We start from the raw sequence: 25,439 nt of genomic DNA, 5'->3' as shown, positions 1-25,439 counted from the left end.
TACCTGTGACGCTCTCCTGTTACAGACCTATGAAACGCACTGCTGGGTCAGATCAGCGGGCCTCGGCAACAGGACATGCTCTGTACAAAGAGCATGCAAGCCTGGGTGCTCTCTGCTGTCCAGCCCCACCATGTTCCCTCAAGAACTATAGCTGTTGGATTACACACATTAAAGGGTACAGCCTGCCAGGTCCCACGAGCTGAAGTTGCAATATTTCAGTCTCTTTCTGTAAGACAGCTGATCCTATGACTATTTTAGCCGTCCCTCTCTACCTGCTCTAACATTCTTCCTAAGGAGGGACCAGAATTGACAACACTCAAAAAAATGGGCATGCCAATGTTTCACAAGACTTCTCAAAGCTTTTATACTCACATCAGGAAGTCACATCACAGAAAGAAGGGTTCCTTTTGTCCTATTCTCAATTCCCTTCCTGGCACTGTCTGTCCCAGAGCTGACAAATTTTGCTGCCAAAGTGTATCAAGCCAATGTATTCAGAGGAAGTCCAGGGTCTCTCTTCTAAGCTGCAACCGCCAGTTCTGAGCTCCACATCACACCCCCAGGGTTTAGATGAACCCACCCATACCCCACACCCCTATTCATTTATCATACACCTATTTTCAAAAGGTGCAAAAGGCTCTCTGCCATAGGCAATGTTCTTCTAAGAAAAGCTATGACAGGCACATGAATGGGTTGTGAGAAAAAAAGCAACATAAAGGAGCGCACTTGCAACAGGCGAAGTGGCACAAAAGCATGCCATATCCTCAAAAGCCTCACACTTCTGCTGTATGAACGGGCTGAAGTAAAATCAAGGAGAGAAAAGCACATTCTCCATCTTCCTGTGCAGTGGAACAGTTCTTCCCCTGATCTAGGGATCCAGGCACCAGATGTGACTGGCCGTTAGATTTGCATGCTGCATTTAAGGCAAAAAGCAAAGAGGAGAACACAGAACTTGGACTTCAGCTGGGCAATGGAAGGTTCAGCCTTCTGCCTCCCTCTTCCCTCTATATCCAGGGAATCTGTATTTGAGACAACAACCTTCTACCAGTTTCTAGATTAAAATCATTAAAACCTGAAACTGTGGCTTTAAAGCTATAGAATATTATTTTTCAAGTAAAACTGTTAGAACATAATTGGATTTACTAGCAATTTCACACAAAAACAACCACAGACAATGGATGCAACAGCATCAAGATATTATCAACTTTAGTCTCTGCAACACTTAAGACTAATTGTGAAATCACAGGAAGTGATCCTTTTAGTCATATAATCAAACCCTTGAAATTCATGCTTCAGTGGGAAGTTTCACACAGACTTCAGAATGTTAAAAAAAAAAAAGATACTGGCAATTTTTTTGAGAAGAGGAAAATACAGTGCCTCTGATTCAAAGCATGCTGTTCCCCATAAACGCCAAGCTGAAAATATTGTTTGAAGGCTAACAACTTCTCTCCTTCCGAGATCATTAAAATAACTATAGAAGTATCTCTGCTCTATTCCCTCCTGTCCCAAGTGATATAAAGGGATAAGAGTACTCAGGAAGTTAAAAAACAAAACCCAAACAAATGCTCAAAGGACAAACAACTTACAGTAGGGAACAGGGGAAATAAAACAATCCCAGTTTTAAATTGAAACGAGAACTTACAGCAAGCCTAGGAAACATGAACATTATTTGATATAGTAGAGGAGGAATGCAAGTAATATACGAATTATTACTGAAAGTCAACTTTTTTTTAAGGTTAAAAAATTAACAAGATGCGTATCTCTCCTGTTGATGGCTGCATACACAACTACATACTTACACAGTATAAGTCAGATATTGAAAATTATGACCTGACCTTTAACACCATCTGCTCTAGCAGGAAACACTGCTCTGTTCTTAGGCACAATGTTTTTAAGTGCCACGAAGTATCAAAATGAGCATTTAAAGGCTGAAATTTCAGATCTCAATACATAAAATGAATATGTAAGTTATATCTATTCAAAATATGACATTTAACCTCAGATGTCTACCAGGCTGTCAAATACTGATATTCTCTCCCCTTTGGGTAACACTTCCTCTCTTAAAGTTGACACATAAATAGTGGCTGCTATGCTTTGCTGACTGCCACAGACTATAGAGTATCACTTATCTGGTGACACATTATGGCACTGGACTTTGTCATAGCTGTCAAGACTTCAACCTTTTCTTTATGCTCCTTTGAAAACAATATAACAACAGTATGAGACAATTTCTTCCCAAAACAGGAGCAGGGCCAGCAATTACACAGCTCAGCTCTGATACAAAAGGCATAACTACGAAGTTCACTTCTTAAACTCTGAAATTCTGTATTTCCTTCTCCTTACCTTCCTAATGTTGCACCAGAACATGCTCTCCTCTCTGCATTATTCCTATGCATGACTTTTACTAGACCTCCAACTAATGAAAACCTCAAAAGTTGGAGCTGTTAATGGCCAGAAGTATTCTCACTGGACTTCAGACACATTATTCTTGCATGTAAATAACAAATAAGGTGGGGTGGTTTTTTGTGCAAAGTTTGGGTGCCATGAAAACCTTACGTTTTCACAAGATAAGTCACTTAGAAGACCCCACAACTTTAAAAAGATGATCATTGTGAGTGCTAAGTACACAGACCTTGCCAAGAAACTCCTAATTCTGCATCACCCTTTAATCAAACCACCAAGCAGCCTAAGCATCCCTGTTTTGAAAACTTTCCTATTTAGGTAAAGGTCTCCTAAATATTGCAGGGAAGCACATAAATTATTTTCAAGCTCAAACGTAGTTTGTTTCTTCCCAGAAATGTTATAACTTCACAAAATAGCTGCTGCAGCGAGTAATCTAAGAACTCTCTTGTTCAACTGCAGGTGCTGTTTTATTTAAAACAACCAAAAAAACTTTCTCTCTAAAAATACCTACTTGGGGAACTACTAAGTCCTGGGCTTCCCATTCATATCTTGGGGCCATAACCCATGACTGAACAGTGGCAGTAAGCTAGATATACATATCCATCCTAGATCTAAGTTTCTAAAAAAAAAATCTAAGTCACTTGAGTCATGGCCACATCCGTGTAACCATAACTTCCCCTTTCCGCCCATGGACTCTTCCCGTCCAGGTAACATTCCTATGAGGTTTCTATGAAAAATAACGCGTGCAAACCCCTGGCTGCTTGGCCCACATCCCCTTTTGACCACTACACCAGCATGCCACCACAGCTGCAGCTTTGCAGACCAACCTGTCGGTGCACATTCTCAGCTATGCTCAGCGCGACACAGAGCCTGGTTTTATCTGTGACAGTCTTTTCAGACTTTGAAAGCCGCAGAAAAAGAACACTCAATCATGGAAAGTAAAGGATTCCAGGACGTGGAGCGCTGACACCACAGCGACATGTGACAGACATCCCACGATGCAAATGCCAACCAGGGAGAACCTAGCAACAGCACAGAGACTACCTGGTCACGGGACTGAATCAAGATTTATTTAGAAGGAAGCTCTCTTCAGGAAGCAGTGACTTGTACTGATGTAAAATCCAGCATATTTAGAGTCACGTTACATATTCTACTTATTTGCTGCTGCTGCTGAAAGAGGGATGTGTCATTCTATCTCCCCAAACATGGACACACACACGTCACCAGTTCCCACGTTCATCTGATAATTTTCTGAGATCTTTCAGCTTGCTAATGCTCAGGAAAATAACTTTGAGACGGGGGTAGTCTTGCTCTGCATTAATACATCGAACCAGCCTACCAAAAAGTCACGCATTATTAGATGTTGTGCAGGGTGGGCAATCGGGGAAACAGAATCAGTCACACCCCTTGACAATGGGCTACAAAGGCAGATACCAGCTGCAACTCTTCTCACTGAAAAAGCAGTAATATTCTAGTTAATATGAAGCTGTTACAACAAGCATCTCACTGAAGCAAACCTCCTACTACAGGAATGCCTGTATTGATTCAGTAATGGGCTTTTAACTGTGTACTATCTTTTTCAAGGCTACAACTATGCAAGAATTAAGATAAAAGATTGGATTTCCATTGTTAAAAAATAACATTTGTTTTATAACTTAAGAAATTCTAAAATATGAAACAGTTGTCAACAGTTTTTGATAAAGGAAGATACATTAAGTATCATAGCAATTTTGGTTTCAAACAACTGATCAGTTTTTCCTTCCTTTATTATGCGTACATGTCCTTTGCAGCTTCCTTCAGGATTTGAAATAAAAACAAAAAAACATTGTTGACTTCATTCATAGTCCTCCTCAGGAATGAAATAAAAGTAGGGGTCATACCCCAAGGAAAAAGTATATGGAATCAGAGTTGCAAAGCATGACTTGCCTTTTGCCAAAGAAATCACTTGGTGATTTCATCAGCATTTGCACTGGAGTGACTGATTAAATGAACATGACTTAGGGCTCCAATTCATAAGATGCAAATGGTTCAGCGAGCCATAGCAGAGGTAAGAGCTCTCGGCCAAACCTGCATTGCAATTTTGCAAAATGAACATTTATACTGCAGCAGAGGCCTGACTAAACGCCGCCATAAGTAATGGCCTCTTGTCACTATAAACCAGTCCTCCAAAATGTAATGAACGAGTATGCCTGACAGCCCTAAAAAGAAGAATCTGAGGTAGCGTGGGGCGATAGTGGTGGTAGAGAGTTTAAATCTAAATCTGACAGCTCATCAAACCAAACAAACTGCACATACAGAACACAAAGTTGGACAGCTCTATCTGTCACATGGGAAGGCAGAGTCATCATGCCAACAGGCAACCAGCATGCTAAGACAGCAATGGCTTAATAATTTCAATTTGTTTGGTTTTATTTCCCCATATTAACTTCTGTGGCAGGACAAGGACCAACTGAACCATGTTCCTAAGGATAAAGGGGAAAACTGGAGTGCTTCCTTCAGACTTTGTGTCTTTTATTTTGTAATTCGAATGGATTTTGACCTTCCAACTTTTTCCTTCCCAGCTGCCATGCCTCATGCACGTTCTTAGAATTACTGTGTTGCACTTTGTAAGCGCTCTGTACCATCAGTTACTATACTGAACTGTCTTTCCAGTAACAGCTTTCCTAATTATTTTGATGTAAGATATCATATGGTTAGAGATGGTAATAGCCTCCAAACAAATTAGACAACCCGTGTGACATCTACGTACTCTATTCACAGTAAATCCATTCTAATTTCAGAAATATTTTTTTCTTTTTCTCTCTTCACTGTCTTTAATTTGTCTCAAATAAAAAATATCTCTGTATATTTTTACAGGGCATTAAGAGCCACATGATGAATCCTTCCAAGCTGACAAACTTGGTTGCAAATAGAGGCACAGCAAATAAGGACATATATAGCCTTCCTAGACAGAACATCATTGTTAAACCTCTTTCAAGTCTGCAATTCAAAGAACAACAGACATGTGAACAAAGCAACACCATTCACATTCTCACAAACAGAAGGATTTGCTCAGTGCCATACACAAGGAATATGCGCGTGGAACATGCCACGAAGTCTAAGAAAACTTGGAATGGTCTCCTGAAAAAAAAAAAAAAGGATCAACTTTTGTAATTTTGCAGTTATGGTGAGGATAACATGGAAGGCAAAAACTGAAAAAAGTGAAAGAAATATATTTGGGGAACAAAGACAATAGGAACTTGTGTTTGCAGACTTAATTTCTTTTTAAGATTGTTTATAGTCTTGTTCCACCCATCAGAATTTAAAATGCTGCTTTTTTCTCTTTTTATTCAATGCATAGGCCTCCCTTCCAAAGGCTCCCATTACATGGTCAAATGAGACGCAAGAGTTCTGGTATGCTCTTGCACTATTCTGCAAGACATTGGTTCTTGTGCACTTTTGGATAATGTTAACAATTCCTACTCCCCACTTTTGTTTTTTTAAAATGTATTCCACTGAAGAACCTCCCAGGCATCCTGAAGCATTTCCCTCACTATTCCCCTCGAAATGACACTTATACAAAACCTTGAGTATACTTAAGCAATCGCAACATGTGGCTGCTCCTTTATTGCACTAAGCGACGCTGTCTTCATTTTCTCTTTTGTCCAGAGCAGCCTGTACTTAACTTACCTGTTCTGTCTCACACAGAAGTTGCATGTTTTTTGTATTCTGTCTGTGTAATGATTCAACATGGTGGAGTCTAGATCCATGACTAGAACTCCTCGATGCCAACAGAACAACCAAGCCACTATGACATTTAAGACTTTTACCTGAAAGAAACCAACCTCACACTGCCAGCTTGTGCTCCCTTTCTTTCCCTAATCCTTGTCATTAGTGCTTTTAAACATTACAGAATCCTAAAAGCAGACTCTCAATCTGTTACCTGGAAGAGGTGGGGAAGACAACTAAAAAGCCTAAAAAAGTTCTTATTGGGTGACTTTGAAAACGAATATATTAACTTAACACACCCCCAAAAAACCAAACCAAGCTTCATTAAGTCATACTCTCCACAAAGCCTTTTCTTCTGGACAGGGAGTAGATGAATTCTACTTAAGCACATTGTGCCACAACCATCAGTGTATCTGACACCTAGACAGAGGCACTAGGCTGCAGCCCACTAACTTGAATGCCTATGTACAACAGGCTCTTTGTCACAGTGTAAAATATTATATATATACAGAAGATTGAAACCTAGAAGCCAAGTGGGGATGGGTGGGTGGGAATTTTAGTTCCTGTTTAATTAAGTTAATGAACTCCCAAAACTGCAGGAGAGAATAAACTCATCTGCCTCCTTTAGTTCCCTTACAAAACTAATTCAGTAGGAAACACACTTAGCTGTCAAATCCATCCCATTTCTTGAGCACTTGTCTGATTAGAAACCAGAAGAAGGACGAAGTAATCTTTGGAGGGAAGAAGGGAAAAAAACATAACACGGATTATGCGGAGAAGAATCTTATTTGAGAAGAAGAATGTTTCTGACATTTATCAAAACCATAAACTGACACTTCAAAAAGAAAAAGGAAGACAGCTTACAAGGCAGAGGCTAATTTATTTTTGTTTAATTTCACCCCCCTGAAGGTTCATTCACGTCTTCTGCCAATCCAACCCTGGAATGATCTCTCAGGTGTATCATCCCTGACAATGGCAGCTTTGTTCTCAAAGCTTTTAAACATTCTAAATAAAATTGGAGTGAAAAACATGTGTTTATATTTCCATCTCCTCTTAATGGTTTTAGAAGCCCAGTTTATACTTCTACGGTATTGGAAATCTAACCTCATTTTCATTACCAATGAATGAAACCTCAGCCCTGATTCTCTACAGACCACCAGTACATTCTACCTGCACATTCTTGCAGAGCTATCCTACCATGAGTAGAAGCATCACAAGCATTTCCAAAGCAGTGGCAGAGTCCTGGGAAGAAAAGTATTTAGAAAGCAGTGTTTGACTTTTGAGTTACTCCTGGAAAGTACAAAGTAGTGGAAAGGGCAATGACCCTGTTTCTACAGCAGGACTGTAACATGAGAGGGAAAAAACCAAACCCTATCATCTGACAGACACAAGCTAAGGGTGAAAACAATCTGTTTCCAGGCTCATTCAAAACTTTTACCTCTCTAAACACAGTACTTGGGGGAAAAAATATTTAATACTGCTATGATTTCAGAAACACCTGCTAAGAACCATAGTGTGGAAGCATTCAAAAGCCATTAGATATTTAGCTACAACTTCTCAGCCACTTTTGAAAACGATAATCTTAGCACTAAAAGCTTCATGAGGCAATGTAGCTACTGTCCTTATGAAAACAGTGTTTTCTTTAACATTATCAAAAAAAAAAGTCAGGCACAGACAGAAGGGGAAAAGATGGATCAGCTAAAGATAACACAATAGCACTACAGATTTCAACAAATCTATAGACTATTTTTTGCTTGGTTGTCAGAATTATAGACTCCAAATAAGCAATATATTGAGAAAAATATCCAGTAATTAAGATTATATTGGCCAAATAAGATCCTCAGACCATCTCGAGGGTACACACTCTGCCACCTTTGCAAACCTGCTCTTTAAAGAATGCATGGCAACTAATAACAAACTCTGCAAGGAAGCAATATAAACAAATCCAGTTTTTCAGATGAAAAAGCATGAGAAAAATTGGGAATATAGTCGCAATACGCTTCATTTATGCCTTCATAGTCATCCCAATGATGGCAATGCCTCTTTATTGCTTCCCTACTTCCATGCACACTTTTTCAGAGTGTTTCTCTTAAAAGCTTTGACCATCATCAGTTTATTTTATTCTAACTGCTCTAGACATAAAAAACCCACAAAACAAAACAAACAAACCACACAACCCAAAAAAACCCCCACCAAACCTAAAGACACAAAGCAGCTAAGGAAAGCCACCACAACCAAAAGAAGCTTCTCTTAGTCATTGGGGATAGACAGGTGAGCACAGGTAAACGATGATTTATACATAATCCAATGGAAGCAAAGAAATTTATTCATCAGGCCCCTGCTCCCAAAACAAAAAAGCAACTATGAGAAGATAGCCTTTAAAATCAGGACATTTATATTTACTAGATTTTCCCCCCCCCTTTTCTTTTTTAACAGGAATGTTCTCAATACAGTGAAAAACTATGGAAGAGATACTCAGGATGTACCTTTACATTGTCTCAAAGCATTAAGTATCCACAAACACTTAAGAAACAATATAATAAAAACTCTACACCCCCTATGTGTAGATATCCCTCCTCTGATAATTCCGAGTCAACAGTCTGATGCAATAGTCATTGTGGTGGTGCTTACAAAACACCACTTAAAAGATACTCAACTGTTTTGCTGAGAAAGTACAGAAAACTAAGACTAAGCCTGTAACTCATTACTCATTGCTATTTCTCCTCTATAATGCTTAGCTTCTAATGTTCTGAGTGTGTACAAGATGTGTGTTCCCCCACCCCAGAAAAGCTCACATTTTGTTCAATACGGGGACAAATTCCTTTCTGCTCCTGTGAAAAGAAAACCCTTCACGGCACACTCAAAAGACCTTTTCAGTGTAGATTTTAAAAAGGTAATCTGATGTAATGAAAATCGTTTGAAAACATCTGGACTAAAATGAAATCCAGCAAGGAGCAACGGATAGGCTATTTTCAGCCTTGGGACATTTTGTTTCTTGCTTAAAAGCCTACATTTGTAGTGCTGACATCTCTGTACAATGCTTACTTTTCTTAGTACTGTCCAGACAATTATAAAAATGATTTATCAAAAACCCAGTCACCAGAACAATTTGGTACTTTAAAATTCCTCCTATTCCAGGATCACTGATTACAGCAATCATTTTTTCAAGCAGGTCATTCAAACAACAAAACATACAGGAAAGACTGACATGGCTCATAAGACCTGCTAGGAGACAAGAGTGAGGTAAAGTCTCATTAGACCAAAAAATCTCCCAAGATATGCACGTACATAACAGTACCGAGTGTTTTTAAACAGTTTGGTCTTTTTCAAATGAGTGCAAATCCAGAGCTCAACCATAATCCAACTAGACTATACTACAGTTACCGCATCTTCAGATGTTGCATTTAGTCTTTGTTTTCAGATGAAAAATGGAAATTATTATAAAAAAGGGAAGTGTAATTTCCAAAACTGTCCAGGTAATTTCCAAAATTTCTTAAGGTTAAGTTTAAAGTTATTAAATTAAGGCTATTAAGGTTAAGACCACACACACTTAAAGGCTGTGTGGTTCTGCGGCTGTTTAAAATTTTGCAGTTGGAGTATTTCAGTGACAAGACAGTTCTTAATTTCATTCAAATCAGCTCAGTGATCTCAAAACGCAACCAATTCTTCTTAGAGAGGAAGCAGACAAACTGCCAATATTGGCACATCTGATTCTTCTGCTTGGTTCTCAAACATTCAATGTACTCCATCTTAACTCAATTACTGGCATCTGACACATTTTCTCAAAGTAGCAAGTTCAGGCCAGATGTGCTAGTATACTACGTAGCAATGGAAGCAACATACATTCAAATGAGGAAATTATAGTTTGGAAAAAAAAAATGCACTAAGCACATTCTGTAGATATTATCCCATGTTTTACTAGGTTTACACTACAGTTCAGCAATTAAATAACCCACATTGCTAGGTTTTTCAGTGAAATATAGGAGTTTGCTTCTATATATTTTAATTATTCGCAAATGCAAAGCATTGACTAACAGAAACAAGACTTCTTGTACTATGCTCCATCACTCCTCACTTTAAGAATATTCTCCTACATTCTGGAATCTGCACAGAACACCTGCAGTAGAAAAAAGTGATCTTTGCGATTTTCATAATGATATATGTGCACACTTTCTAGGCCAAAATAGTAACGATTTCTGCAAATGCAAAATGATTTCTAGTAGAATAATTAACTTCAATTTTTCAAGAAAAGGAAACCAGACTCTTGGAAGAGCAAACCATCTGTAATATGGATATGTGATATTTATGGAAAATAGAAAAAGGTATATTTACAAATCATTTATTTACATATTTATCTTGCATATTATATTAATCAGTTTATGTATCTGTAAATGACATTTATAGAAAATTTGAAAAAGTTATTAAATGAGGTTCTAGAAAGGTTCTGCATCAGGGGAGGTTTAGATTGGATATTAGGAAGAATTTCTTTACTGACAGAGTGGTCAGGCATCGGAACAGGCTGCCCAGAGAGGTGGTGGAGTCACCATCCCTGGAGGTATTTAAAAGACGTGTAGACGTGGCACTTCAGGGCATGGCTTAAGAGTGTTGGGTTGACGGTTGGACCTGATGATCCTAGAGGTCTTTTCCAACCTTAATGATTCTATGATTCTAAGAAATTTACAGGTAGACACTTTCATGTAAAAGCAGACAGTAATGAACCCCCACAGCCTGACTCTTCAGACTTCTAAAAGGATCTACGATCCAGAATAACGATCGTCATGCAAGTTTTAATGGAAAGAAGCAGGGAGAAATGGGACTCCTTTTCTAACCCTGTTTCAAAACTAATTACAGCTGTAATTGTAAGTCAAACATTTTTGATAGCCCATATTTTCCATCATGCAAAAGCATAAGTAAAGGGTGAAGAAAAACAGCAATATATTCCTTCAGCTTGACAACTGACCTTGTTTTCTTGCTATAAAGCTTTTTATCAGATTTTAGGATAAGCTGAGATTTGTGCCATAAAAAAAACCACCCTTGCTAACAGCCAGTTCTGAGGCTAAAACCAGTCAACTCATGCTTGACTGGAAAAGGAGAAAAAGGAGAATACAAAGTGGTCTTGTACATTCTTTCTTTCCCTTCATTTTGAAGGTTCTTCTCTGCAGTTAAGTATAGACAGAAAAGACTGTTCTTTTTAAAGAGCATTAACATGTTTCTTTCAACCTCATAAAAAAAAATCCAAATGTAAAAGTTATACAGCTTCCTTCATAACAGGAAAGGATTTCCTGAATGCCAAATTTATGTGGGATTCAACAGCAAATATACAGATCCTAGATCCTGGTCGTTAAATAGAGTGATTGCTTTCAAACAGCTTTCCCAAAAGATGAAAAGACCACAAGACATCCAAAAACAGGCACTGCAGACACACACGTGCTTTTTCCTACACTCAAAGCCAAATCTACAGCTGGAAGCTAAGCGTTATACAGTGGAGGGTGAGAGAGTATCTTTGTAAAGATACTGACAGCATATCCCCTTTTAAGTTTTCCTACTTGCATCAAGTAGGCACCAAGGGTTTAAAGTTCTGCTGAGAGCCTGGAAAAACAAATTTTAAAAGGCATAAGTGCCTTCGAGTGAGTTTCATTTAAAATGTCAATTACTTTTATTGTTTTGTCCTCCTAAAAGAGGCTAGTGTACAGATCCCCATGCCTTTCTGTCAGCATCTCATATTGGTACTACGCCACCACGGGGCCTGTGTGACAAGGCCACTTCTGCCTCTCAACTTCAACCCAGAAAAGTCATAAGAATGTAAAAGTAGACAAAAGTTCATGAAAGCCCATCAACAAAAGATGACTAGAAAAGTCTAACAGCAAGAAAAGCAAGTAATCAGTAGCACTGCCTCACAACACACTACCTGCAGTAATCGGTTTCAGAAATTTCCAGAGTCCCTCACAGTATCTGTGTAGATGTCAATGTGATTATTTCTATCAGCAATTTCTCCAACTCCTTTCAAAACCTGATGTAAATCCACAGCATCCTCTATATCCCCTAAACAAGGAGTTACACAGCCTTTTAATCATTACCTAATTACTTTTGCCTGGTTTTGAAACCCCTCCCTGCTAGGAACACTCATCTGGTGTCCCTTAGCTGTTGTACCAGAAGAGTGAACATTCATTTCCTCTTCACCCTCTCTTACATTCATTTTGCACACCACTGTTATACCCATTCCTCACTTCTCTCTTAACTAAGATGAAAAGATGAAACAGTCCTAGATTATTTACACGTTCCTCATATGGAAACTGTTACATACCCGTACAACATTCCTGACTCTTCCCATTGCACCTTCTCCATTTCACAGACACAAACTTTCCACCAGATGATCAAGCTCAAAGAGTGCAGACAAACATAACAATAGTTATGGATACAATGTGAACATCTGCAAGACATATTGTGATCCATTTTTCAGATGACTCACAGAAGCTCAGAGACAATCACTGTCTATGCCACACAAATTTACCTAAACTCCGATCTTCGGTCTATGCTTCTTAAGAGATCGACCAAACTTATGTCTAAACTATTTGCAATTCCCAATACATGAGTAATCACCAGATATTACAGTTTGTCTTTTAATGGCATGCCCAAGTACTGGGTTTAATCCTTTTCAGCAATGAATAGCATGCAGGCATCATTTCACAAAGTAACCTTTTAAACACAAATACTTGGGGAAACTTAAATGTTAACAGTCCTGCATACATGAGTCCCTCTCTGCTTTGCATATACAAAAAAGCAGCAAGAGTAGTTAAAAATGAGATGACTAGATCCGATTCTTTCCTTTTACTGAAGGGTATCAGGAAAGCCTATAACTTGAATAACAAGAAAGAACTGAAAAGCATATGAGCATTATGCCTTTATTTTCTGACACTAAAATGATGTAAATGTTACAGTTCTTTTCCAGGTTTCAAAGGAGTGTAGAAGATGGCTGAAATTAACCCACGTGAGCAATAGAAGCACCAATCATTGTTTCATTGCCTGCGGAGTTCCTTTTTGTCACTTGAAGTGTCTGTCTTACATATTTTTTTCAGTAGATTTGTTATTAACTTAAGCATCGATGCTAAATCTCACAAGTTTTAGACAGCATGAAATAACTCAGTTTGATACAGCCCTATTGTAAAGCACAAAAACAAGTTGTGAGGCTGCTCACCGACTGGTTCACCTCAAAAGAGCTCAGGTTTTAGTCATGACAGAGGTTCCATGAAGGTTCCTGAAGCTTCACAACATAAACCCTGCTGACTGAAGTTCTTGTATACTATGCAACTAAAACTGAATTTAAAAGATCACCTTTAAAGAAAGTGTATAAGCAGTGCTTATACAATGTCATGTCATTTTCAGATTTAAACACTCTTCTGTTCCTGAAAGAGCACAACAGATGCAAGCAATAAGAGGAAGAGTTCATGAAACAACATTAGCAAGAATTATGCTGAAGCTCTAAGAGACCATAAAGCAATACAATAAGAACAAAGCATGTCCAGAACAAGCAGGCCCAATCTAAAGCAGCAGACCATGTGACTGTCTTAAATGATAAAGTCCTACCTTTTCCCTTTAAATGAGGTTGCTGTTGTTGGAGATAAGTCTAAGACATAAGCCTTCAACGAGGCCTCACTAAACTTTTTATTTCATGCCCTTGGGAAAAAGAAAACAAATTTGGCTTTGTCTGGAAGTGGAAGGGCAAATCCACATGAAAGAAAAACTACTACGGTACATAGCACTGTTGATCAAAAGCATGCAATAAATTCCTAACCTATCATCATTCACGTAAATAAAGCCCATCTACAACACATTGTGGGTCCCGAGACAGCTCCATCCACAGTGGTCTCCTCACATTTCCTTCCCTCCTTGTTTACTCTTTCCTGCCTGGCTACTAGGCTGGAAAACAGATGCAAGGATGACTTCCAAGTGACAAGAATTTTGCAAGTAAGAAGAAAAATGTTAGCACTAATAATTTCCATCCACTATATAATAACTTGAATAAATCCTAAGCCTGTTTGCCAATATTAACAAACAGATGGCAAAACAAATCAATACAACTGTGGAGATTCCATAGAGGACAACAAAACTGCCAGACGTCTGAAGCAAGTAAGCTTCCGAGAGCTTTACGTACATTACTGATGGGTGCTATGAACTTTTTAAAAGCAACAAGAAAACCCTGAACTCCCAAATTTATGTCACTGTACAAATAGGAATGTTATTCCCACACATTAACTGGCATCCAAAACAATCTTTCGAAAACAGCACGAGGGCTCCCTCTTCTGACAAGACTTTGGACAAACTGTAAAACTGGTCAGCCCGTACGTCAGGGTATGCTGATTGGAAAAAAAATCCTGGCTCACAGGCATGATATTTATTTCCCATTAGTTAAAAAGGCTGAAAGTGTTTTAGTCTTAAAGGAAGAGAAACTTAAGTCCAAAAAACCTGGTAATTATTGTTATTACAGGGAAATTGATTTGAATTGTACAAATAGGATTTAAATATAATGCATATTTTGACTGTGAAACTTGGAAGGAAACTACCCAAAATAGGAAACACAATGTAAGACTGATATGAATGCATTTAATAGATTAATAGATAAGGTTAGCTATGTCCAGAATCAGAAGATAAATTAATAAGTGGTACTTTATAATTTACCAAGCACAGACCCATTGAAGTAATATCTGAATGCAGTGGCCTTAAATGAATCACTAAAATAGACACCATTAGATTTGTGGATGCAGCTCCCTTCTCAACCAGACCACAGAATTCTTGGTTAAGAAGGTATTGAAGTCAATAGCAGCTAGGACTATAAATAGATTTTTGAGGATCATAGACCCTGTTCTGATCTTTTTCTTTCAATATATATTTGTGACTTTCTCCCTCTGTTGAGCTGCTGCCCATCCCTTTGGGCTGATTACTCAAGCTAGCTTTCCTTTCAACCAACCCTCTCAAGTTCTGCTAAGCAAACGTCACCTGAAACAGTTCCCCTGTTCCCTCTAAACCAGAAGATAAACAAGAAAATTCACAAGCCCATGGTATTAAGCCTTCAGTCATTAACTGCCAAACACAGTAACTTCAAAAGCTACACTTCACTACAGTTAGTATATTTAGGCCATTTCCACAGAGGATCTCAACTTTTCACTCAATACCTGCTCACTTAAGCAGACTTTGAAACTGTCTTTGAAAGCAGATGCCTTGTTAATTTACAGAACTTGAAGAGTTCAAACATCCCTTAATAACAGAAAAGATTTAAACACTTCTCTGCAAGACACATACCCTCCACATGTTCTGTTCACTAAAGTCAATATATTCAATAAACAAAGCCAGGGTAAGATTTTGCTCCTCTGGTCTACCAGGAGCCACTGTCTTACAGTGCTTCACTGTTCCTTGTTTAATATACTGCTGCATGCTCTTCACCTTGGTCTAAGAAAATCCATGTTTTGAAACAGCTCTCTCCCTTCAACTGGGAACCTCGCTAATAAATCACCATTTCCAGGTGACAGAAATTGCCTTTTCACCCTCAGTGAGAGATTGATGCCCAATACATAGTTTATTTCCCTATTGTTCCTCTCTTCTCTGGAGACAGGTGATATTACTTACTCTCCCTGGCTGATGATCTCTGAATCTAATCATCCATAGTTTCTGAACTCCCAGATGCACGATACGAACACATCAGGACAAGCTCGGTTGCGTTTGTAGCAATATGATGCAAATCTGGCATGTTTGGTAGTTTGCTTGCGCCTTAAAACATTCTAATAATTTAAATATGTATTCTTTAATAACATAAGATTGAACTGTTGAACAGGCCAAGTTAATTTCAGTTAGTACAAGAGTCAACAGGAACAAAGAAGCCAAATGTCAGCCTCCATCATCCAGCCATGACAGCCTGAAAAACAGACCCCACAGAGGAGAGGAGGGACAACTACATTGGCAAGGTGGGTGGAGACAGTACCTCTCGTGGCTAGCAAATATGATACCACCAGTATTTTTATAGGTACCTTCTGTTAGTAATAACAACACTGTGTTGCAGGCAAAACAGAACTCATACTGTACAACAGCCGTCCCTACACGCAATGGAAACGGGCAATAGAGAGAGCAGTTCCTCTGATCAGAGGAATTAAACAGACATCTATTTTAAACATACATAACTAACAAAATTAGCTTCAAATCAAATTTAGTTTCCACTGAACCTTAATATACAGCTTTGCAAGCCCCTCCCAAGAAAACAAGCACATGTGTTTTAAAAGCACTTCTGAGTCGGTGGAAGACGACGACAACAATTTCTATTGTATCTCATGTAATCTCCCATACTGCTTTAGTTAGCATAGTTCTGAACATCAGTCAGGATCTAAATTAATAATAGTCCAGCTTGCGTTTGCCACCTACTATTCAGTTTTCTTTTCCATCCTCTTCCCAGAAGGTAGCACAAAGTCATAAAAACCACCCCAATCTTTCAAAGGCTCTACAGTTTGAAGTTACTATCTCAGCATATAGCAAAGTTTTACTGGTAGACCAGCAAAGCAGAGTCCATACAAACACCACTGTAATATACCACTGAAGTTATTTTAAAAAGGGAAAAAAAGCAGCAAAGCTTGTTAAAACAAGAAACCATTACACTGGAAATATTAATACAATTTATTAATAAATTTTGTTATAAAACAAAGAAAAGGCATTTCTCACCTTACCTTCAGTAACCCTAGCTGTTACTGAAGCACCCAAATTACCTGTTTAGGATTTAAAGTTAACCCAGTTTATAAAGCATAATTATAATTTTAACTGAAGTTACCAGTCAAATTACTGTCCACATCGATGATATGACTGCAAAACCTTTACTCTTGAAAACGGGAATAAAGCCAAAGCACTGAGACATATAGACAAAGTAGTCACTTATATTTTACTTTTCTTCCTATTTTAAATCAACTTGGTTTACCTTCTCACAGAAGTCGCTAAGAGCCGTGAAGTCCCATTTCTTGGAATAAGCAACATTGTATCTCAATATGGCCTCCTAGGGAAAGAGCACAACAAAATAAAGCCTAGGGATACTTACAGAAAAAAAATTATTTTATTAAATTCCTTTTTGAAGGAACAGTACCATCTAGTGGCTAATACCTGTCACAGAGCCTACTAAAATCCATAAAATTGTATTAATATGGTGCAACTCCATGATACTGAATCCTGTGGTTTACGTTTAGCATTGAATAAGCTTTACTCTACAGGTTTTTCCTCCTAGCACAAAACAAGGCAAGGCATGCTTGGATCTGCCTGCAGCACACAACAAAAACATTCCCCACCCCATCCTCACTCTCCTGACAAACACAAAAGAAGTGTCCCTCAGCAATGTAGCAGAAGTTTTACCAGTTTACAAACTTAAAGAACCAGAACCATAACAAAATTAAATAGGCCCTTTACAGCAACAACCACCTTTAAAAAAATTCCCAAGAATACCAAACAAAATAGTACTATCAAAGGAAGTTTCATTAGTTGCCAGAGGAACACAATTTATTCGTCTAAAGTTTACCTGTAGCTTTTAAATCCCCCTTTCCCTCCCCTTCTGGTATAATCTAAATTACATTATTCTTCACAAATAATGTAATAGCAATTCTAAGCTGCTCCAAATCACAATTCATTGAAAGCCAATGAGAACTATGAGAGTTATTTATCAACAGCTCATTAGCTTCCAAAGTTCACAGGTTTCTGCCAGCAACTTGAATTGTTGCCATTTCAGTGGGGTATACTGGTGTGAAGAGTTATTGTTTCAAACGCCCTCACCTGTGCATCGCCCTACCATCTGGTTATAGAAAAAGCCAACATGCTACATTTTCCACAAATAGTAAATAATGCTGGACAGTTTTGTGTAGACTTATAAAGAGACAATTCCTTTTAATAATACCTAATAAATTCAGTGGTAACATTTAAGATTAATTAATTAAGACCCTTAATTCATTAGGGATTCCCTTGAACAGCACAGATTTTTAAAATTTATTTTTATAGGTGATGAAACAAGTAGGACTGGGCCAGAATCACTATCAGTACACAAAGAGCCTGAATTTACTTATGTGTATACAGACTTGATTTCGAACTGACAAGCTTACCTTCAAATCATGGGAGCAAGTGAATTTGTTCAGTAAGGCAGTTTGGATTAGCTCCCATCGACTTCCAGCAGTTCTGTCTCCATTCTTTAGAACAAAAGCCCAAAACAGAGCAAGTTATTCAAAACAGAAAGGCTTATTTACTAATAACTTACTTCCTTGCCACATTTTTTTAATAAAGTTTTCTTTATTTGTGAAGTTCTTTAAAAATAAACCACATATTTTGAGTAACTGTAAAGTACTTCTGCAACTTCTAGTCCACTGCATTTTATTTCCTTAAGAGTTCCTTTGTAACTGAAGCATTCACAAAAATTTTTGAAGAGCTTTTCCACATATGCAGTGCTCTTCCTCATGCCATCTCAAGGACAGATCATGTTCAGTACACTCCTTGTGAAGCAAGTGGATTTTGCAGATAAAACATGACCATGGTTTGTAAAATCCACAATGCAAAAATATAAACTGAACCAACTTCATAAATATGTAATATTAAGAACAATAAGGGCACAGGTTACAAAAGCATATTGCTGTGGCTGACTCTCACACCAACCCATATTTAAGACATCTGTGATACTTTTCCTGAACAGAAAGTCTTATTGCCCATTGCAAGCAATAATGGTATTTCTTAAGAGATTACCACAAGGGCAGAGGCATCTCATCTTGCTGAACTAGCAACAAAGATCTTATCAACACCTTACCTCTGAAACATCAATTAAACTCATTTATACTGTATCTGTAAAACTGATAAATTAAGAGACAGAGTATTTCCTAGAGGTTACAAAATTCTCTGTTTGAGATTCAAGTATCAACAATCATCATATGGTCTTCCCTACAGGACACACTTGCTCATTTTATTTACCACAGTCTAAAGTATTTCAGTAGGTATGTTTAGGTAAGTCTCGAGCAGTGACACAAAATGCCAGATCAACAAAACATGCAGGGCCAGCTCTAATCTCTCCTCCACTGTTACAGCAGACAGATACACCTCAGTCAGGGATACCTGACAGAATACTATAATCAGAATCTGGTTACAAATTAACATCTGTTGGCACCCCAAATTGCTTCACCAAAAATAAAGTATATAAATATACAACTTATACAGTGTATGAGCTTATACTTCACCTAAGTGCAGAAATCCATACACCGTCAAATCAATGGCTAGGTAAAGTAAGTACTAAGATGAACAAAAAATCTTCTGCTCTGCCTGAAGCATCACGACACAGAATCTGGCTTTTCAGACCAGGTATGTTCACCTGTTTGATTTTCCAGTTCCATACACCCACAGTTTGTGAACCGAGCAAATGCAATAAACTGAAAACTCATCTATACATAAACAATCTTATTTGATTACACAACTGTAAATACTTTATCTTACCTCATCCTCTACAGGGTATAAATTTTGTTCTGAGCAGGGCATTTTAACGTGCTTGTTGTCCCACAAATCTTTGTAGTGAGTTGGAAAAGGTTTAGGCACCTCTCCTTCCCTCAGAAGATCTACCTGCAACACAGAAGGAGGGGGAAAAAGCTCAGACTCTACTTTCAAGGTTTTAAATGGAAGAAATAAAAAGTAAGCAAAAACGTAGTTAAAGAAAGTTCTGACCTACAGCTGCCCTTTTTGGAAAGGGGAACCTACAAACCAGCCACATGATGGATATTCAGTTAGAAAAAAAATCCATCTGTTACTCTCATGTTACACTTGGTGAAAAGACCACCACCTTATCATTTGACCTCTAGAAACACACTGAAATGAAGAGAATACATGCAATTTTTTGTCCAACTATCCACTAAATACTTCCTCATTTATGAATGTAAGTATCTACATAGTTTCATCCAAATATTTTCAAAACATAGTTTCAACTCTATCCACAGTCATGTGCAGAAATAACTTTTTTTTACCCTAACACTGCACAGGATGAGAAATCATTATAGATACAGCAATATTCCAGGTTTACTCCACAGAATATTAGAAATATGAAAATAAATAATGTAATGTTCTTAAAGACTTAATCTGCTATACAGCCTTCTGGCAGCACTGATTCTCACAGAACTTGCATTTAAACTTAAAGTGCTTTTCTTTTGCTTGTGATTTAACCATGACCCTACAGGTTTCTGCTCACATGTTTTATTTCAACAATAATTTGACTACATACTACTCCAAAGGATTAAAGGCAAATATATCAGATTTGATCTAAAACGCAGTGGTAAAATGCTAGGAACTCCTCTCTGTTCTTCGTCTTTTTCATACTTTGAGCCTTTTGTATATCTTGAACCCAAAACAGAATCATATTAAAATGAAAAAATAACATGAAAATGTTATTTTACTTGGAGACATAGTTAAATTCCCACACTTTACAACTCAGACAAGGAAGTACAGACACACCTATGCAAAAGAAAAATACTTGTCCCTAACAAGCCAGAGGCAGTAAAGCCACAACTACATTTCTTCTGGACCTTAATACCCTAAATCCGTGCATCAGAAAAGTCAATTTTCAGGAGTTGCCCCAGTCTGCTCTCAAGGAACAGCAAAGAAAGATTTCCACAACCTGCTAATACTATAAGACTAACATTTGGTATTTCACATTCTGGAACAATTCTGTAAGAAATCTGATTTCAGGTAATACACTAAGTTATCGTACTCTGACGGTTACTGTATGATTGGCCGAAGGTCGCAGATGAGGAAGACGAGCCCCACACATAGGCATTCTTCTCATCTCTTCAATCGGAGTCCCAAACCATTTCTTATTAGTTGGAAGAGGAGGTGGCATATATTTAGGAATCTTCCTCCCTGGTCGCTGGGGTTTGAATTCACACTTTTCTTTTCTGCTGTTAAAATAAAAGACGTTGGAACATTTTATTTTCACTGAAAAAAGCTGGAAGGCAAATACACGAACTTCCACTCCAGGGTTACATTTATAACAGAGTCAATTTATTGCCAGCCTCTGCTGTGACCCCAGGACAAAGCTTTAGCTGGGGAAAACCCTCGCCACCACCAACCTCCTCCTCCCCATGACAGGCAAGTACAGAATATCTCCTAAAACACTCTTCTCTACAGGCTTACAAACAACTTCACAGAACTGCAATATGTTCCCAAGGCAGGGTTCTCCTCTGCAGAGCTCAGAGCTTGGATCAGAGGTGTTCTGGGGGAGAAAAATCTGAACGTGCTGTATGTTTGTTGTAAGATAGCAGATGTTTCTCATGCATGAGTAAAATGCAAAACAAGTTAAAAGCCTACACTTTAAGGTACTGTTTAGGCCTCTAAATTCCCCTTAGTGAACTTACCCCACCCTTGGGTAAAGACGTTGTCCAACCTGTTTGCTGTGTCTATGCATATACGACTATCTTCAGGTGCAGAAAATGCCTTCAACCCAGCTGATCGCATGCACATGGTGTAGCCACATCAGCAGGACACCGGGTACAGGCCCACTGTGCTCATTGAGAGCCAAAGGATAATTCTGTCATACTGTTACTGATGACTGAAACCTGTTTCATACACCACTGCTTCTTGCTCTGCAAGTTAACATCTGAGACACTCTTATCTGCTGTAGACCTGGTCTAATGAAAACCAGTAGGAAAGCTTTAAGATTTTTCTAATTGACCTCTTAAGCACTATAGACAATACCACTGTTTTGTCTGGCACGGAGGTTTATAACCTTCACACCATCTTGTTTAGGTCCCTAAAAAAAAAAACCAACTCTCTCTACCTTACTAATTCTTCTGTAAAGCACTGCTATGATTCCCATCTATCCATACAGCAAAACTTTTGCATGAGTTTCCCTTCTCAAACATGGATTTGTTTTAACACACGATGCTCTAGCATTGACAAACACAAGCCTCAACCTCCACTGCTTTGCTACACCAGCAATTCATTTAAATCAGTGAAGAGAGTACTCCCCAAACCCATCATTTTAAACTTTATGACCCCCTTCCCCATACACCTTTTAGCAAATTCTTCATCCACCCATTTTTCTGAAAAACTACCTTTTTTTGTTTTCCAAATCCACTCTCAGCCTACTCATCTCTTAAAGATTTCACAACCGCAAGCTCCTGCCACTAGTTAGCCACCCTCCGTCACCCTCCTACTCACTTCCTTGAAAGGTATGGTTTGTACTCCTCAAGTCTGGAAAGGGCCTCCCAGTAAAGATGTGCAAAACTAGTTTCTTGCCCTACTTTAAGGACTTGAATCTACTGAGATAACTGCTTATTACACAAACACACAGAGTCCTCTTGCTTCTGCTTACTCCTTTGCTGTTTATTCACTTTCTCAGCTCCCACTGAAATTTAAGCTTTTCAGAGCAGAGACTATCCTTTTGCCCTTACACAACATCTAGCATACAGAGTCCCAGGTCATGCTCAGGGCTCCCGTTTCCATTGCTGCAGTGTGTAGCCACCAGCCCTTTTCTCTCCCAAATCATGAATAAAGAACAACAAAACAAAAAGCAACTCCGAAAACCAATCACACACATCTCCACAACTGCTTTCAAAAGAGAAATTTTTCATGTCTGTTTCAATCAAAGCATCAGTAGCACTGATGCTTCAACAAAAGAGATTCAGTATTTTTGGCAGATGAAACTAAAAAAAACACCAAGAAAACATCAGTTTCCCGAAGTATCCTGAATGAAATAATGAATGCTAGAGCTACACTCCATAAAGCACTCCTGTACCACCACCATTCATTTTCAAGCATTAAAAATCCCATGGTCTTACATCACTTCCTTTGATAAAGAAAATCAACTTCCTACAGTGCCTTTAATTCCCAATTTTAACAGATCTCCAATGGTTTAAAAAAATTGCACGGAACACGTTCTTTAAAAAACACAAGCAGTCTCATTAAAAATAAGTTACTTCAAGCTTAGATCAAAGTTGTCTGTGTGTCTTAATGTACATTTTGCAAAACTCTTTATACAATCCAGCCACCAAAGTGCTATCACCAATGAAAAAATTTTTGAGTATGAAAAAACAGATGAAGAGGCAGACAGAACACTACCTTTTCTCCTCAATCTTAGGTATCCTCATGAAGTGAGAGGTGATTTTGGAGTCTCTCTTCACACCCTGTTTTGCACCTTTGCATTCTGATGCTAGAGCAGGAGAGATCCCAGGTGACTTTGTATGCAGACTGTCCTCTTTAACAGAATTATCTATTTCCTCAAAGCTTTCACAGCCCTTGGCAGAAAAGCGTGACTTTCTTGACTCCAGTTCAGCATCCCCATATTGAATTCTAAAAGATTTGTTTATGGATTTTGACATATTAGTCTCCTCTCGCTCATCAAGAAACATATTTGTTTCCTCATCAGCCTCTGACCCGTGACAGCTATTTTTAGAGTTATCTACATCCATTGGTGACTCTGGTTCACTTTCTTTCTCAAAAGCAGGTGAATCCCCTGAACTGCTCTGACACTTGCTCAGTTTCCCAGGACCTCCAAGATCAGATACACAACCATCACAACCAGCATCTGAAAGTGGACTTTCCGGAACCACATCCCCCTCCTCATGTTCACCCATTAAACAGACAGAATTGCAACTCTTTGGCTTCTGTGAGTTGCACAAAGCCACTTGTCCATCTGCCTCGGTGTCTTTTGAAGAAGGTTTTGTATTTCCCATTTTCAAAGACCGGCCTGATGATAATTTCCTCTGATCCCAATTGTCACTGCTTTCTTCACAGCCTCTCCAAGTCTGCTTGTCAGTTTTGTGCATCTGATCGATGTTGGCGTTCTGGAAGAGGTCTCCAGACTGCATCCCCTTTGCCAGCTCTGTGTCCAAGATTGGATCTTTGTCCTCAGCCTCCCAGTTATACATGCTGCCTGTTTGAGGCAAATTTACATGCTTCACACCAACTTCCACCGATATTTTTGAATAATTTTGCTGACAAATATTCTCTAGCTTTTTCATATCATGCTCACAAAAGTTCTCTTTTTTAATGGAAGTCATCTTGGGGTTTGCTTCAGTATTGTTATTAATTCTGTTGTCTAAGCTGTGGAAGAGAAGTAATGGAATTTAATGTCTTATCTCCAAATGAAATCTCTGTATTTTTTTTTAAATGAATCATTATAAACATACAAGATAAACTGCAGAATTTTACCCATTATACTCTGTAAGTGAGCACTATGAGGATCAACAAGTTTTACTTCACTTGGCAATGTAGCTCAGTAACAACCTGTTTCTATGTAAAGGCTCCAAAGGATGATGATCAGTTCCTTACCTTAGAAACCTGTTCCAATGATTCATTATCCTCATTTTCAGATCTAAAGAGTTTGATTATTATATATTATATATAATTATATAATAATTATTTATCATTTTCTCCAAATGAAAAAAGTTAAAAGTTGTGATAAAGTCCTCCTTAACTTTCACTTTAATCAATTAAATACAGTGAAAAAGAAAATCTATGGTTTTGTAGCCATTCCCTCAGAGCTACAAATTCATCTTTTAGAAGAGCAGGACACAGTAGTCCATAGTCTAAAAAACATTCTGTTACCTCCTTACTTTTATAAGCAGCCCGTGACTCTTCCCCAAAAAAAAAAAAAAAAAAATCACAACACAAAAGCATGAGTAAAATATATTTAGAAGTGAAAATAAGAATTAAAAGACACATAAAACCAATTATTATTTTTAAAGAGAAAAATAACCTAATTTGTCCTGCACTGTCTTACACAAAGAACGGAAAGAAATGTGTCCCAACAGTTATACATGGAAATAAAGCGAGTTTTGTATAAGGTGAAACTTTTCAAGAAGACACAGGGAAGTAATTTCACACTTTGGTACTAATTTTTGTCAGTGTATTGATAAAGAAAAATACTCAGACGTCATACGAATATTAAAAAAACCTGAGTAGCCTTGGTGAATATATCACTTTGAACAATACCTTCTCCTTAATGTATCATTACAATTTCATATATAACCAATGCAAACTAAGCACACTAAACTCTGTATGTCTGATCATTGCCCAGTTTCCCACCTACACTAAATAGGAAAATATGCAATTATGATACAATCCTAAATTCAGCAACTGAACATCTTAATAAATTCCTGAAGGCATTAATTCTTTCCATGAACGATAACAGATCCTCTTCTGAGAGAGGCTAAAAAGAAAGCATTCACACCTTTACTGCTACGGAACAAAAAGAAAAAAAAATGAGGGGACTTGGAGAAACAGATGATAGCTTGGAACCACGGGAAGATTATTTGAAAACAAAAGGATTTTAGAGGGGTTTGTGTTATGACAATTTA

General features: G+C 38.1%; 1 protein-coding gene across 1 annotated transcript in view; it reads right to left on the bottom strand.

Annotated features, from left to right (window-relative positions):
- Positions 1–25,439, bottom strand: part of PARG (poly(ADP-ribose) glycohydrolase) — a 70,948-nt gene that overhangs the window by 41,150 nt on the left and 4,359 nt on the right. Inside the window, exons 3-7 of the mRNA XM_064464834.1 lie at positions 23,200–24,183; positions 20,852–21,038; positions 19,591–19,713; positions 18,222–18,305; positions 17,060–17,134 (exon numbers count right to left, since the gene is read on the bottom strand). Of these exons, the coding sequence (XP_064320904.1) occupies positions 17,060–17,134; positions 18,222–18,305; positions 19,591–19,713; positions 20,852–21,038; positions 23,200–24,183 (1,453 nt within the window). The remainder of the gene's footprint in view (positions 1–17,059; positions 17,135–18,221; positions 18,306–19,590; positions 19,714–20,851; positions 21,039–23,199; positions 24,184–25,439) is intronic.

This window comes from Phalacrocorax carbo, chromosome 13, assembly GCF_963921805.1.
Source record: "Phalacrocorax carbo chromosome 13, bPhaCar2.1, whole genome shotgun sequence".
Classification (NCBI taxonomy): domain Eukaryota; kingdom Metazoa; phylum Chordata; class Aves; order Suliformes; family Phalacrocoracidae; genus Phalacrocorax; species Phalacrocorax carbo.
The sequence above is the reverse complement of the archived record's forward strand: the minus strand, read 5'-3'. Positions and strand labels throughout refer to the sequence as shown.